The sequence below is a fragment of the Saccostrea echinata genome, unplaced genomic scaffold, assembly GCF_033153115.1.
Source record: "Saccostrea echinata isolate AGI-Se365-2 ecotype Australia unplaced genomic scaffold, CSIRO_AGI_Sech_v1 ptg000019l, whole genome shotgun sequence".
NCBI lineage: Eukaryota > Metazoa > Mollusca > Bivalvia > Ostreida > Ostreidae > Saccostrea > Saccostrea echinata.
Window position 1 is genome coordinate 604,882 of NW_026889768.1, and position 12,690 is coordinate 617,571.

Below are 12,690 nucleotides of genomic sequence, written 5' to 3' on the forward strand. Positions count from 1 at the left end.
GATTCTCTGGAGTTAAGTAAAGTCCTAAGCCCGTCCTGTTTATATGACTTTACAATGTTATGAACTGCTGATTTCAATGCATTAATATTGTACATAAATCTAAACATAGGGATCTAGATCTTCGCTTGATTATGCCAGCATAATTTTCTTGTCGGAGTTCAATATCAACCTTACATGATCAAGGTCACTTTTCGACGAGACTGATTTTGCACACCCTGACTACAAATTACATTAACTGTGTGTCTCTTCTCTCGCTGAATCCGTTTTGATATTTAAAAACAAGTACTCTGGATGCATTTTATTTCTCTGTAACCTGTTTAAACATTTTTCGGGTTTATGCCAGGTTTTGCAGGGGCTGAAACTTTATAGAATGTTGCAAAATGACACCCTCCCCCCTTTTGACGTCATTTTTAACCCCTTTATTGTTTGGACATTCCATATAAAATTTAGGATAAAATTTCATAGAATATACAGAATGAGGCAAAAATTGCAACTTTCACGGAAAAATTGTGTCACAACACATGAGCGAATTAATGGGATTTTCGGATGACAAATGCTCATATCAGAAGAGGTTTTCTCAGTTACACTCAGGTAGAAAATACGTCATATTCGAGGTTGCGCCGCCTGGACATACCTTTGCTTAGAAAAACATTTACAATTCATTAAAAAAATTAAAATTATGATTTATTGTTTATTTTACAGATAGAAAAGAAGATGCTTATTTAATGTTTAAAAATTCATTGATATATCTCAAACGGTTTTAATTTTATGACGCTAGTCCACGAACTTTTTGATAACCCCTCGTAGAGAAAGGTTCTGAAAAACTACATTACTATTTCATTTACTACAACTCGTAATGCTTTAAATATACTTTTTAATTTCTAAGTATCAAAGTACAAAACTCTCAATATGTCCTAAGTTTACAAGATTAATAAAATCTCACATCTGCCAATCACAACTCATAAAGTTAACCATGTATACTAATAAAAATAAAAGTGTATAGATTCAGTATGCTGAATCTGTACACTAACCAGGACGGATAACATATTTCATTAATCAGTATCTCTCTTGTTTGTTAAATACATTTATATCACAGTACAAAATTATTCACAACCATACAGACCTCGTCAAAGAAATGTCAACTCTCATTCTTCACATTTTCTAAATCATATACCCAGTAACATTTACATCATTAAAATACAGCACTAATATTTAAGGTATTATCATTTTTGCAACCACCTGCACAAATTAAACACTACATTTTCAGACTATTTTAGCTCTTGTACAGGGTCATCTATGAAGTGTATGTGCTTCTCTGCAATTCAAGTTTTTTTTTTTATCTTAAACTATTTTGCATGTATTTCTGTTGCAGGAAAACTGTCTATTTAGCAAATCATACAAGGAAAACCTGAGTTAACATTAAATAAGATTTGATATTGTAAAATTTAACTAATGTGAAAGATCAAATGAAATATGAATAACTTTGCTTGTATAAAGAAAGTGACTTTTAAAAAGTAGTAATATGCATCTTAATGGAAATTAAATTCTGGGGATCGTGATTACAGAGGATCATTGATGCATGTACATGGAAATATACAAGTTTATCTTAGACATTATTTGGAAACAGTTTGCTTAAATTAACTGAACAAAAGAAAAATAGAAATCAACTAGACCATGTAAACTAGATTTAAGTAGATTCTTCAACAAGCATGATTCCCTTTAAATTTGAAATTACTAAAAACCTATGAATTACATTCCCTATAAAATTGAACATTTGCATAGTAAGAAAAACCATATAATGTGATAATAATTAAACAGTCTAATTTGTGATGCATTGCTGCTGTCAAAGGGGTAGAAGAAATCACTGGGCACTTTTGCCAGGAAGACAGGTGGCTCCCCCACATAACCAGTGGCAGGTTGAGATGCATCAATGAAGGTCACTGAGTGCCGCACCTCAAATGACTGATCCACCTCTGTATTTCCAGGTGTGCAACGTGACCCTTCACACTGTGAAAATACCAACACATATATAAATATATATATTTTTTTAAGGTTTATTTTTTCAACTTATAATCCATGGATATATTTGGAAAGTTTAATTCATTCATACGGTATAGGTAACATCCTGTCTAGGCTCATATCTGTAGGAGACTCCTATGATTTTAGGTTGAGGGTTTGCTAAAGCTCCTGTTTTGGCATACAGTATCTCTGTATGCATCCCCAGTGACATGGTACACACAGGGCCATCCTGTGTATCTTGACCCTAAATCAAAAATGTCGTTTTATTTCTTGGTTTAAATACTGAATATTTTTTCTGCATTAATTGTATCATTGCTCCATTGCATACCTTGAAATTAAAATGATCAGTGAATTTATAATGTATACACAATACATGAACTTACTGCTGCAGGTGCTGGTGGCTCTCTGAGAATCTGGACCCAATCTCCTGGTTTTAATGGGTCAGAATTTCCGTAAGTAGCTACCCGCCTCAGTCTGGTTGGGTCATCCCGGGTCACCGTGTCCACCACACCCTCCATTGCATCAATCACTACATCTTGCATAGCCTGACAATACTGGTCTGCAGACACATTGTATAAATTAAACCTGAAATGGCAATTCTATTCTTGGAAAATGTCCCAACAAAAAAGTTATTAGAAAAAAAATCTCTGCATATTTAAATAAGAAAAGTTTACAGATAGCAGAGATGACACAGACAAACTTTGGTCACTGGACACTTTGATCAGAAGAGCTCAGTTGAGTCTTTGGCTCAGGTGAGCTCAAAACTACATGCCAGTTTTTAATCATGCAACACAGTCCTATCTTTATATTTAGCATATACCTGTATTGTAACTGCATAGTTTTGAGACTTAATGAGGCATTTACATGGTACATTGTAGCACATGATAATTTGCATGTATACAAAATATTTCTCATGTCAACATAGCCTCAAAATCACTAATGGTCAACAAGGTACACCTTTAACATAACATAGCTTTTTAAGATCTGATACACACATTCAGATCTAAAGGTTTTATCACTCTCTAAATATCAGAAAATGTAAATTTTAAAGATAAAGTCTGATTTCTTTCACAGTTAAAAGACATTACATTTCAGTAAGAAATGTTCACTGTTGGGTGACATAACCTTTCTCTGATGAAAGTTGTAGCAGTTATACCTGATCAAGCAGCCTGATGCCATGTTGATCCCAAAGTTTATCTGCTGTCTGGTCCCCGCGTCTGTGAGACAGGTGCCTGTGGCTGAGCCTTTGATAATTGTCATGTTATACATATCCTCCACTATGGCATATCTAGAGAGGAAATATGTCTGAAAACACAGTACTATAAGGATGTCCAGCTCGTGATCTGATGATATTTTGTGTGACTTTTTTTTATACAATCTCATCAACTAATGTATGTACAGGTACAAGTACACGTGCATTCACAACACCGAAAATACAAGCTTAAAACAAAGTACTTTTTTTAAATTACCAGTAAACATTGCTTTTCTTTACATTAAAATGACTTATATGTCACAGCAATTGCATGCATATATGTACATATATGTATTTGACATAGAAGCTGTTGGCATTAAACTATTTCTAGCCACCAACCCACATTTGAAGGCTTAGGTCATGAAACTTCCAATGAAATAAGATACTTGCAGGTTTGTTTACACCATATACATCAAGTTAAGAAATTCTTGATAAAGCACACACATGTAGCAGTATTTTTCCCACAGAATAAACCCTAAATATCCAATCTAAATACATGTATCTCTCTTCAATCTATCCTAGGTGACCATTTCTTACCTATGACCACTATCCCCCATGGCATTCAGAACTAAGACACCAGCTCTTACAGGTTTCCCTACAATGTATTATTCTTACCTATTACCACTATCCCCAGTGGCATTCAGAACTAAGACACCAGCTCTTACAGGTTTCCCTACAATGTATTATTCTTACCTATTACCACTATCCCCAGTGGCATTCAGAACTAAGACACCAGCTCTTACAGGTTTCCCTACAATGTATTATTCTTACCTATTACCACTATCCCCAGTGGCATTCAGAACTAAGACACCGGCTCTTACAGGTTTCCCTACAATGTATTATTCTTACCTATTACCACTATCCCCAGTGGCATTCAGAACTAAGACACCGGCTCTTACAGGTTTCCCTACAATGTATTATTCTTACCTATTACCACTATCCCCAGTGGCATTTAGAACTAAGACACCAGCTCTTACAGGTTTTCCTACAATGTACCCTGGGTTGCCACTTCTTTCTATGATTGTCTTATTTATTTCATTTACCTATTGAATAAAAACATAGCTGCTATAATAGTGTATATTTTTACACAGTTACCAAAATCTATCTCATTTACCGTATATACTTGCATATAAGTTGGTCCGCCTATAAGTCGGTTGTATTTTTTAAGCTTATATTAGAGGGCTTGACCCTCTAAAATTCAATCTTTTTATGACTCGCCTATAAGTTGGACAAAGAGTTCTGGACCAAAGTTTAACTCCCAAAAAACTGACTTATAGGTGAGTAAATACGGAAAAATTTTGGAAAAAGTCAACATTTTAAATCTTTCAATAAGCAACTTTTTAATTCCATATACCTGGTTATGCATCATACCAAGAGAATTTACTTTTTCATATGTAAATGGAATAAAATAATAAAACACCACACTTTGACTTACAAGAAGTTGTTTAACTTGCATGTACTTATGGATATTAAATAACATCTTACTGAAGTAAAAGATGAGCCGTAAGTCTGAGTAAGTGGTAAATCAGATTCCTGGATAGACCCGATAGTCAGGCGAACTCCGGCTCGGGAAATTCCATTTGATCCATCATGGGTGATATGATATTCAACCTATGATGGAAAATATTTGCCATTTACCAACGAACATACACATACTTACAATCTGAAGACTTCAAATTGCATTTTATTCTTTAGTAAATTATCACCATTTTTTTTCTACACTCACCCCAAGAACAACATTATTACAATGTGACGTGTTGAAAGTTGCATTGGGTGGTGATGTGGAAACAAATGGACAGTCCACTACAAGTCCAGTCCTGTCCAGGCATTCAACCCTTTCTAGCTCAAACTCCATTGTGTAGCTATTATTATACAGGGACCGCTGAACTAAAAACACCAACATTTAATAAGGAAAGGTACCAAGATACATATGCTACAGATTGAATACGCTGAGCAGGAAACAAGCATTTTTATTTTAAGTTTAATGTGTTAAAGGCATATACATGTATGTACAAATTTCATGCATTTACATATGAATAAAATTAAATAAATGTACATGCAAATGAATATTGATTTGAATAATTAAATACATGTAATCCAAAACCGTATGAATAAAGCTATCTGCGTACATAAAAGCTGGCAAGTAAATGGAGAATAATTAACAAGAATAACGATTCATGATAATTATGAAATCTAACATGCATAAAAATGCATATCTTCATATAGCTGAGAAATAGCCAGAAGGTAAGATAAACTATATATATACAGACTGCTATCAGAAACATGATCAGAGAGGATCAATATGTGCACATCTTGCATTTATAAATGAAGAGGAGAGAAAGAAATTGAAAACTGAATCATAATGGTGGAAAACTCTGGAGGAGAAATGTTCTGCTTCAAGCTGCAATGCTGATCAAAGAGACGTATTAGACAAGGCAATGCTGATCAAAGAGATGTACTAGTCAGGGCCCAGGGGAGAAAAGGATACACTCACAGAGGTGATAAACGTCAATCAACAGAAATTTCTGTGCATTTAACATGAAAGTTTTCCCTGAATATCAGCTTATTCCTGCTTAGTTCTGCTTAATATGTGTGACATGTAGTGCAATTCAATAGCAATGTGCACCAAGCTATGGAGATCTCAAAGCTGGAAATACTCAGTTTTCTATTTCTAAAATTCTGAAGCATTAAAAATAACTGTTAACCTTCCTCATCTGTCACCATGGTAACATTGTCCAATAAAGCAGTGACATTATCAACTGCTAAACCTGTATTAACAATTGTTGGTTTTAATCACATTTAAACTTTAAATCTATAACTATCAATGATGCAAACTTAAAGACTTCAACCTCAGAGGTGGTATATGGTATGTGGTATATGTTTCAAATCATTTCTCCATTTATACAGCATATATTCCTACACAAGGACTGACTGGAGTGGGCTATCAGAGGAGATTTAAATCAAGCCTTAACATCATATAAATCACATTTTAAAGGGATTTATGATTCATTAAACTGCATGGCATCCTGAGGTTGTGGACTGTACCTGTTGTCTGTAGCACAGTTGTGGTGGCCTGGGTGGTAGTTGTGGTGGTCTGTGGTGTCGTTGTGGTTTCTACTGTTGTATTGGTGTCTGCAAATCAGGTCATTTACAGAGAGAAATAACAAAGTGCAGCCATAAATAAAAAATATATACCTTGTATAGACTAAATCAAATAAAATGAATGCACACATTACAACAGTTAGATGAAGTATAAAAATGATTATTGAAGAAAAAATCATGCTGTTACTGAAATCTAATACATTTATTAAAGTATATGTGTGTAGATTTAATCATCTGTATACATGGGAATAAAAACATGCCTGTCAATTTATTAGTACTGTAATGCCATTATTTATCTGCAATTCCTAGATATTCAGTATTTATAAGCATGCTGATAATAATAGTTGGCATAAGATTATGAATGTGTACTCAGTTTGTAATAAAACCAAGATCAAACAAAAATGAAAATTCAGCTACAAGATTTTGAACATATTGTTTGAATTCCAGCTAGACTTTAGGAGCTAAGATCAAATGTTACCATTCGATGTTGTCACGGGAACTGTTGTGGGGGCGGGTGTTGTGGGTGCTGCAGTTGTTGTTGGGGCTGGGGTTGTTACCTCAGTACCATTTATTATCCAAGTAAAAAGGTAGGGTGTCTGTAAAATTAAACATTTTCAGTTACACTAAATATAAATTTTCATGGTATGTAAAAAAAAAATTATACTGGATTAAGTTACTGATAATTTCAGATTGTTTTTCTTATCATTCCTCTAAATGAAATGTCTATACATTACATTTTGGAATACATACTTTGATATTGGTTCACGTACCTATTTTCTTTTTCTTTTTTTTTGGAAAGAATACATACATAAACAATGATAAATAATTAAAACAACAGGTATAGTTCTTTACCTTGACAATTCTGATGTTTGTAAGGTAACTAGAGGCACTCAGGTAGGATGTGGTTTGACACGTAGTGGCACTTAATGTTCTTATTTGTCGAGTACACTTAAAACTCTGGTCAACTAAATAAGCTGTAAAGTATATTTAAAAGCAATTGTCATTCTACATACTGTTCTCTGTTTTCCTAATAAGCAAACTCAGAAATGTACATGTATTTATTACATTTTCAACAGTGAATTTTATCCATTGAATAAAAGTGATACAGTAAAACTTGTTTAGTACGAACACAGATATTGCGAATTCACTGATATAGCAAAGTTTACTTGGATCCCCGAAAAGTCAAGGGCGGAAAATGTAAAAAAAAAATTTTAAAAACCAGAAAATTCAATGTTTTGTAATTAATATGGAATTTAATTTACACATGAACATACATGTATAAAATCAAATCCCTGTCACACTCATAAAATAAATTCCATATACAACTACAAAACATTGAATATCCTCTACATGTATATATTTTATTTTTGTCTTAAACAATATTGAAATTTTTTTTATGCAGAAAAACCATGTTCAGGAAGGTAAATGCAAATTGTCAGTCAGAGAGAGGTAAAAATGATATAATGTGATGGAACAGATGATAAGAGAGGGTAACAAAAAAACTAAAAAAAGCTTCTTTTAGAATGATTCTTCTTTTACAGGAATGTAAATAATTATAAACCAAAGACTTAATAAAGTGCATTGATATCTTTTATTCATGAACAGGAATATCATGTACTTAGAAAAAAACTTCACTCACACACAGGGTTATTGCTGGAGCAGTAAGGATCCCCCTGGGGAATATTTAGATAACCGGTAGCCAAGTTCTCGTACACAACAAAGATAGGGTCTCCTGTCTAAAAAGAAAAATTAAGTAGGAAAATGATGAGTACAGATGTGTAGCAGCATAAAGAGTTTAATTTAAATCATTTTAATTTCTTCAAGATCAAAGCATAGGGTTTCACTTGAGAGTATACATTAATTATATACTTGTTGGGATTTATAAATATTTTCCACAGAAAATGATTTCTGCAAAACCTTTCACACTAATCACTCAGTATATGTTCCATGTTTTGTCATTGATTATTATAATTTGGTTTCAAATATGAAAGCAGTAAACGTTCATACAATATTTTTTCATATTTTTATATATGTATTTCTTTAAATTTTTCATATTTCCTTAAGTTATAAAATAAATTGGAAGTGCCAATTTTACCTTGTAAAATTGTGAATATGTTGTTTCAGCCGACACTGTTGGGGAATAAGTGAACACTGCATATCGATCTTTGTATGAATTGAATGTACTCAAAGAGTCTATCATATCAGGTATGGTGTAGTAATTTCTCTCTTGGTCTAAAAAGCAAAGAATAATTATATTGTCTACACATACTAAAACTTATTATGCAAAGTTATCTGTAGAATTTCATTTAAAAATATTCTGCTCTCAATAAATCAAAAATTATGTCTTTTCTGAAATGGATATGCATACTTTTCATTTTTTAAAAGAGTAACTATATTTAAATCAATCTTATGTATATCCTTGATTAACAATAATCAATACATAATCTTATTGACTTTTAAAATATATCATATTTACATTCTTTACAATACAGCTTATGCTTTTTTTAAAAAAAAAAAAAAAAAAAAAAAGATAAAAATCACACTTACTGTTGTCTTTGTAAATACAGAAGAGGCCATCTTGAGTTTTCTCTGATGTGTAGACGGAATTATCCATCAGGATTACCTCCTCCTGAACACAAAACCTGGCGTCCACACTGGTTATACAATTTATATACTTGATTAATCAGAGACTTCAGTATGTACATTTAGAGTATCTTGTTTATTCTTTTACATATAAACCTTTAAAGTAAGTTTTTTCTTGTTGTTCATTAGAGAAAATTTCATTGTTGTTTTCAATATCAAGTATTTTGGATATTTATGCTAAAAGGCAAGGATTTGAGAAAGATAAATCTATATATGTGAAGATTGATGATATAAGAGGACCCAACTTTTATTTTTGATATCAACACAATCACATAACATACCTAACAGGTGATTCTTTACACCGGTCAAAGGAAGCTCTATCTGTTTGGTCACACTCTGTGTCACAACAACAGTTAATATCACAGGCATTTCCTGTCACGTCACACCAACATCGCCCTACATCTAATGAAACATATACAGGAACTTTCAAATCAACATTTTGAAGATCAAACACTACAGATATGTTTTGGACATCTTTTGAGTCTAAATAAGACCATCTCAAATATAGTCTGTAACTCTCATTAACTTTACTTATGTATCATTATTACATTATTATGCATTACAAATTCAACTAGAAATATGTCCACAGGACAAGAATGCCCTGCCGAGGGTACATTAGTAATGCAACATGAAAAATTGTATTAGTGTATGAAGTTTGATGAGAATATCTTAGATAGTTTCTTTAAAAATGAAATCTAAAATATTGAATAAAGATGAAAAATTCTCACCAAATTATGTATAAGAGCATAAGCTTACATAAAAATATCTTAAATGGTTAAATGCTTTTTTTAAAACTAAGCAAAATGCAAATTTATGAAGAGTGAGGGCAAGGTCACAGGAATTTTCATGGTCAAAAGTTTTTGATGCAGTTGAAAAGCTCTCCCTTATACGTATCAGCATATTAAGTTCCATAAAAATTCAAAATTCAGTGACAATTTTTCGATAGTCAGCGAGAATGTCAGACACCTCGGCCCAACGACACCTCAGCCCATTGACATCTCTGCCCAATAACACCTCGGTCTTGACTGGTCGGCCCAAGATTTAAGACAGGTTGGCCCATACATAAACAAGTCTGCCCAAGCAAACTTTTATTAGGAAGTACGTAATATACTTCCAATCTACAACTTCAATATAAAATTTTGACTGGAAAAAGTAAACGATCATATTATTTTTAGTAATAAAAAGACCTTTCACATGCTGACTGACGGTAATCAAGGAATGAAAGGACAATTAATTATAATTTTAAAAGTGCTAATTGATAAACAAACAAGATAATGCGGTGCATCCATTGGAGTCTCCAGTGCGTGTCATATTGGTGACAATGAGGGAATAATTACGAGCAGGGTTAATTGTGAGACAGTCATTCAGAACATTTACGTCCATTTATTTCTAAAGAATTCCACTTACATTTCACGTCGCTAAACTAGTTTATTTATTTTTCTTTTTTCAGCTATCTGTATCAATCAATGAACATGATGAAAAAAACAATAAAGCTCAGATCAATAATGCGTACTTAAAGTATTATTTTATATGTTTAATTATACTGACATAAGCATAAACAATAAAATGTCCTTCCTTTTTTGTTAATGCAAGATTTCTTCATTTATCCAATTTATGCAATTTTCCTGCAATATAGCTGCAATTGTTAAATTCTCGCATTTACAAAAAAGTAACTAATCAAATGAAGTCCATATGTATCTTTTCACGAATTATCAACCCATCTTAGATGTTTCAGATCATAAGAGAAACAATGCAAATGCTACGATAAAATTCGGGCAATTCTTATAGAAATTCAAGATCATAAAAATGTTGATATATATAGTTTCACTTAAGTGTATATATTGGGCATTTTCCATAAGAGATAGATGTTAGTTAAAGATGTGCTGATCTGATTTGCTTAGGGAAGTGAACCAATTTTCTATTATCAGATTATAGACCCCCCCCCCTTTTGACTTTTATTTTAAAAAATCGTTTAACTGTCAGCAGGGTTCGACACTAACGTTAGTCCGTTAGTCTCAGACTAATACATTTTCATTCGGACTAATAAAATCTGTGGCTAATTAGTCCGAGCGGACCAATAAAAATTTCTGGAAAACAATATGAATAAATTACCGATGTCCGATTCTCGACAACTTTGCTGGAAAACCCCCTGTGTATTTTTAGATTTCTAGCTTTTGGCGGGTAGTTAACGCAATTCTGAGTCAATTCTGCGCTTAATTTTTCGACTGAGTGATCGATATGAAGTAAAAAGTTTTTAGCGATCATGATTTAGTATGAGACTTTATAGAAAGATGTTGGACGTTTTGGATATGTAATGTAAAGAAAAAAAAAAGAGAAAAAGAACGAGATCGGGAATATGGTCGTACTTGCTGATTGCGAGATCAAATATATGCTTAGTTTGTTTATTTCAATAAAAAAAGTATAAAACGTATATTAATTGTCAAGTTAAATTAATGTTAAAAAACATAGATGTTTCTTTTTCTTTCTTTTTTTTTGATGGACTTGTAAAATCGCGTGCGGACTAGTAAACGTACAGAAGCACTTGTCCGGCCGGACTAAAGCCTTAAAAAGTTAGTGTCGAACCCTGGTCAGAAAGAATAATTACACTGATAATAATATCAATTCAGATACTGGATAATTTTTTTTCTATGACAAAATTTCGCTTGGGCCGAGGTGCCTTTTATATCGGCCGACATGTCAATAATCTTGGGCCAACCAGTCAGGGCCAAGGTTTCAGACGTCAAGGGCCGAGGTGTCATTGGGCTGAGATGTCTGTCTACCATCAGTGACTATCATAACAACACTAAAAGAGAGGTATGTGATACTTCTTAGTTCTACAAATTGAAAAATTAATGATTTCACTGAATTAGAATATAAATTTTCATGATGTTTAAAAGCACAAACAGAAAGAAAATGGGTTCTTTATGGGGTTTCATCTACCTTCTTTAGTACTATCTTGTGATTATCACAGCTCCATAATGTATATCTTCAATTTTTGCCATTTATTGCAACTTTAACCATATTCATCAACCATTTTTTTCAGATTCAGAAGTTCGTGATGAAGAAAAAATAAATTAAAAAAGAAGGACAAAAATTTCTTGATTTCTTGGCAAAATGTCTTTAATGCTATCTAGTTTAACTTATCTCAAAAGGAAAGGGGAGGGGGGGGGGGGTCAATGCTGTTGAGTTATGAGTTGAATACTTGAAGTCAGTTACTCGCAGATATTGACTTACCAATATTTGCAGCTACAGCAGATGGACTAAAGGTCTGTATTGGCGGTGCTGTGGTCGGTGGCACAGTGGTGGTCGTTGTTTGGACTTGTGTAGTTGTAGCTTCTGTTGTTGTTGTTTCTGCAGTTGTTGCTTCACTTGTGGATACTGTTGTGTTATTGACCGTTGTGGTTTCAACTGTTGTTGATGCATCAACAGAAGTCAAAAACATTGATAAAAATAATAAACACAAAATTCGTGTTCCTACAAGAACCATGTTTCCTTTTGCCGCCATGATGTAAACAATACAGGTGCATCATGGGTCATTATCTTTCTATAAATTAAAAATAACAAAAAAGGCATTGAAACAACATAAAAGAACGAAGAGTCAGGTAATCATGCAAAACAGCAATTTAAAAAAAAATCATTTTTATTTCTTTACATCTTATACCAAAATCATATAC

The 12,690-nt window shown here is 32.9% G+C and overlaps 1 protein-coding gene across 1 annotated transcript; it reads right to left on the bottom strand.

Moving 5' to 3' along the window:
- Positions 1 to 908: 908 nt before the first annotated feature.
- Positions 909 to 12,524, bottom strand: LOC133189715 (tectonic-3-like). Its single transcript, XM_061325114.1, has 15 exons — positions 12,251 to 12,524; positions 9,298 to 9,418; positions 8,921 to 9,027; positions 8,469 to 8,605; positions 8,013 to 8,109; positions 7,226 to 7,347; positions 6,852 to 6,969; positions 6,317 to 6,403; positions 4,998 to 5,158; positions 4,757 to 4,882; positions 4,199 to 4,314; positions 3,176 to 3,307; positions 2,403 to 2,604; positions 2,111 to 2,263; positions 909 to 2,007 (listed from the first exon to the last, which is right to left on the bottom strand). The coding sequence occupies exons 1-15, from the start codon at positions 12,519 to 12,521 to the stop codon at positions 1,759 to 1,761; spliced, it is 2,199 nt and encodes a 732-aa protein (XP_061181098.1). The 5' UTR covers positions 12,522 to 12,524; the 3' UTR covers positions 909 to 1,758.
- Positions 12,525 to 12,690: the final 166 nt, after the last annotated feature.

Bases quoted from the DNA above. Each gene is read 5' to 3' on its own strand.
- LOC133189715 (XM_061325114.1), bottom strand. From the start codon at position 12,521: ATGGCGGCAAAAGGAAACATGGTTCTTGTAGGAACACGAATTTTGTGT. The intron at 9,028-9,297 runs GTATGTTATGTG...TTGTATAACCAG, and splicing joins TGTAAAGAATCACCTGTTAG to TGTGGACGCCAGGTTTTGTG. The intron at 6,970-7,225 runs GTAAAGAACTAT...TTAATTTTACAG, and splicing joins CAAACATCAGAATTGTCAAG to ACACCCTACCTTTTTACTTG.